Source organism: Cucumis melo, chromosome 10 (genome assembly GCF_025177605.1).
Source record: "Cucumis melo cultivar AY chromosome 10, USDA_Cmelo_AY_1.0, whole genome shotgun sequence".
NCBI lineage: Eukaryota > Viridiplantae > Streptophyta > Magnoliopsida > Cucurbitales > Cucurbitaceae > Cucumis > Cucumis melo.
The window spans coordinates 24,183,540-24,187,850 of NC_066866.1; the positions used below are offsets into that span (position 1 = coordinate 24,183,540).

The 4,311-nt window shown below is 38.4% G+C and overlaps 1 protein-coding gene across 1 annotated transcript; it reads right to left on the bottom strand.

The window, feature by feature from the left end:
- Nucleotides 1–3,149: 3,149 nt before the first annotated feature.
- On the bottom strand, nt 3,150–3,934 carry LOC103502527 (uncharacterized). Its single transcript, XM_017047752.2, has one exon. The coding sequence runs from the start codon at nt 3,794–3,796 to the stop codon at nt 3,404–3,406; it is 393 nt and encodes a 130-aa protein (XP_016903241.2). The 5' UTR covers nt 3,797–3,934; the 3' UTR covers nt 3,150–3,403.
- Nucleotides 3,935–4,311: the final 377 nt, after the last annotated feature.

The following is a 4,311-nucleotide window of genomic DNA, read 5'->3' on the forward strand; positions in this document are numbered from 1 at the left end:
TAATCCTTGGCATTAATATAGTTAAACACGTCCAATATATTAAACTGAATTTATCGGACAGTCAAATAGAAAACTGAATTTATCAGACAGTCGAATAGAAGGCCAAATCGGCAATTATCCAAAAGGATGGAAGGGCGATGCAAATAAGGAGGTTAGCTACCAATACAACTCCTATTAATATAATACATTCATGACAAAATAATACATTCATGACAAATAACATTGTCAGATCACATAATGGTTCTCGGCTTCTAGCTCATAAGGAATCCATTCCAACTCGTTTACCGTTCCCTGAGAAAACTACAGATACCACAATCAATATCACAACGACGGGGGCATTACCCTTGAGCCTTTACATGTAACAATTTAACATGACAAAAGAGAAACATAGAAAGAATGCATCGAAATCCTATCCAGAACTGTCCTAATGAAACAAAGAAGGGGTGAAAGATAGTAATAAAACTACTAGTTCCGAACTTTGACCCATCACTTCCTTTCCAATATCCATAAATGTTCGGCCCCATCTGTACCCGCCCCTTACCTAGTTTCATGTAACAACCATCTAGCCCCAGGGCAGTTAGTTTCCACCCTCAAATAACCCTGTACCGTGTAGGATCGTGGACTTGGAACCTATGTAATTATAGTTGCAAAAGCAGGTGGCCATATAATAACATTCATTCAAAGCCATTTAAATGTACGACACAGCCCTGGTCTAAGTCATAAAAACCAGTTGGAGCCACGCTTGCGTGCAGTGGGAGTAACTGTAAACCAATCAGGTCCTTTTCTGTCATCATCTTTCATTTTATTGTTTTTAACGAAGATTAAAATCCACATCCATCTTTTCTAAGATCCATCTCTCAAATATTATGGAGTTAAAAAGAGTCCTAGAAGTTTTAAGTTGAATATCAAGAAAGCCTACAACAACAAAAAAAATCTCCCTATAGAACAAAGGTGAAGATTCCAAGTGATTTGCTCATCACAATGGAAGCTCAACAAAAAAGCGCTCTAGACACTCACAGGGAGGCAATGAACCCAGCGAAAGGTTAGATCATGCTGCAGAGTGTTAAACCTCCAATTGTTGTACATGCTAGTAGGGGCAAGAAAGACATGGTCAAGGAAAAAAAAGTAGTTTTAGCAGTCATAATATTCAGCTTCTGTATTTTGTGTTTTCCTTTGTCAGTTTTGTGGTTAAAATATCTGCAGGTTGTTCGGGAAAGACGACACGTGTTGTTTTGTGAATTCCATTTGGACAGATTGTGACCCTCTCGAACTGATAAGAGTTCATAAGGTTATAAATTATCGTTAGGGAACTACAAGTGAATAAAGGGGACCTAAAACAGAATCCCTCTCGTGCCAAAATACTCCACAAAATGACAGACAAGAACCCTGCATCAGAAAGAGCTCCCAGTTGTTTTGGAAAGGGAGTGCAAAACAATACCTAATTCATAATCAAGCAACACTTTCTGCTATGAGCTAGCCATCTAAACTGGCAACACCCTTCATTAAAATAACAAAAGAGAAATAATTGGCAAAACAAAGTAGAAGTAGATAATCCTTCCACATAAGTCTTGCTGAGCAGGAAGGAAAAGAAAAACTCGGAAATTCTAAATATCGACAATAAATAAAACAAAGACACAGAGGGAGTAAGGACCAGGTGAACAATGAAGAATGGCCTACAATTGGGCCAAGGGTCACAAAACCCTGAAGAATTGTACAAGAGAATCCATCTGAAGGTTGGTTGCCAATCACAATTAGAAACCAGTAGTCATGGGACGGCAATGAAAACCAATTGCAGATAAGGACAACACTTAAACATTATACGAAGTGGTGTTTCCTAAAGAAGGCAGACAGTAACCACAAAACAAATACGATGGTGGACATTGGATTGGACTGTCATCCAAAACCAACAGTTCTCAAACAAGATCCATTATATAGGATGGGCATCATATTTGCTCACTATAAACCTATACGACACCATAAAGCACTTGACTCCAAAGAGAAACGACAGTCATTTAGATACCAAGGTCATAATACGAAGTTTCAAGTTTCCTAAGACTATGCCTAACACATCTGATTAGACCATCCTCACGACAACCTCCCACCTAACCAAATGAAAACCCTACCCTTGTCAACACCCTTGCCCAAGAAGTCCTTCTTAAGTCATAATTTTCTACAATCCATAATAGACGTTTGAATCTCAACCAAAACAAATGGGACGAGCATCGACTTTAGAGAAAAGACACTCTTTCAAATAAGAGAGACATGTTTGGCCGTCTTCCATGATAGGACTCCAAAAAGGGAAATTATTGTAATTTAACTTGAAGGATTTCTCATGGACAATAGTTGAGACACGGTACCCTTTCTACAAGAGACAAAAAAATTGGTAGACTACAATCATCAATACTAACAAAGTGTTACAACAAGGGTCATACATTACGATCCAAAATATACTTGCAATTGTGGACAGAGGCAAAGACCGCCCCTTTCTAAAAAGAGGGGGGACTCTAGGACCTATTCTATTATAGGATTTCAAAAGGGTACAAGATTATACTAGAAGGCTTTGTGTAACTTATAAAGTTCCTCATGGACAAGAGTAGAAGCAAGAACTGCACCGCTTCTCACAAAGCCAACAAAGTTGACTGTTGACTGTCGTCAATGATTTTGGTGAGTTACAGAAAGTCTAGAAAATAAACTTAGACAAAGAGTACATCTGGTATTACTGATTAATTCATCGGAGTCCATATACAATATTATGGGACTTGCATAAAGCTCCATCAGAAAGACAAGTATAACAGCTAGCAAAGGAGCTAACGAACAAGAGGCAGTAGGGAAAAACTTGGCATTAAGATAGATGCAAAGGAATCTAAAAAAAGAACTGCATACACCACTAGTTGACTAGGGAATCGGGCAGGGAGTGTATCTTCCTCAGCCAACACTCCTACTTCCCCAGTAAGGCATCACATCAAAGCTAGAAACCATATAAATTCAACACCCACGTGCAAGTCGATTTATTTTTCATTAGCCCTGATCAAATGTAAATACTAAAAACAATGACAAACAATTCAAACATATTGTAACCAGAAAAACAGAAAACTAACATCTTAATATCAAAGCAGTTATAATTACTAGAACATAAAAACAGAGTCCCAAAAACAAAAACCCTAAAATAGGAACTTCATAATCCGCAAGCATTTAAATCAGACGCCAAGACATTCAAGAGTTGTATTCAGTTTCATAACATCTAATAGGAGTATCAAAGTGGAATACAAAACGAGCTGCCATTACCATAACATAGCATCAAAACCCGAGATATAAAAAAAAAATCGCAAAGCATAAAAAAAGAAACAACAAAAAAACAGACCCAATTACTCGAAAACCCACGATTCGCACTTCATCTCCATCCTCAATCCCGATTCTTCAATCTCTCGACACGCTGGTTCAATTGCTCAACCTTAACAACCAAATGGGTGACAGAGTACAACAGCCAGTAGAACACAAGAGCAGCAGCGATCAAGAGCGCGTTGCGTTGGCTCTTCATGATCGATTTCTGGTGGCGAAGGTACTCAGATGGGGTACATGAGTCCGATTCGCAAGTGGGGCGAGTCTCGTACTTCCAATAGATATCCATGAGCAAGAAGATGCAAAAGGGGACGACGGAAAGGAATGGCTTGAGAAGGTTGCGAGTGACGGCGATTAGGCCTTTCCGGAGACCATCGAGGCCTGGGAGGGTCAATAGGAGGACCATGATTGCCTCGGCAGCGGCGGCGTAGCCAAGAACGACCCATTCCAACGCCATTGATGTAGATCAGAAGAAAGAAAAAGGAGTAAGTGAGATTGATAGATAGATCTGTGAAATGAAATTGAATGGATGCTTTTCTTGGAGGCGAAGGATATTGATTTTGGTGTAGCGGTTTGAAGAAAGACTTTTGGTTTTGGGGATTAAGGAAGGAAGGAACACCCGTGAGACACGTGCCGAGTGATGCTGGCATGTGCGAAAAGGGACAGTTGTCCATTTTTTGTGTTTTACAAACTGACTGTTTTATTTATTCCTAAATTATAGATAGATATAAAGGGCAAAGTCATTTTTTTATTTATTTATTTATTACTTTTATTTTTTACAACAGGTCAGGTCAATTCCTCTTATTTTAAGAGAAAAAGGATGATAAGTTCCAAATTCCAAATTCTACGTCTAAATTTCAAATAAATTTTAATAACATTCTCAAATTTACTCTAACACATGATTCAAAATTGACCTCCCCTCTAATCAAATTCTATTATTAGAACGTAAAGTTATTAAAAATATATGTTTAG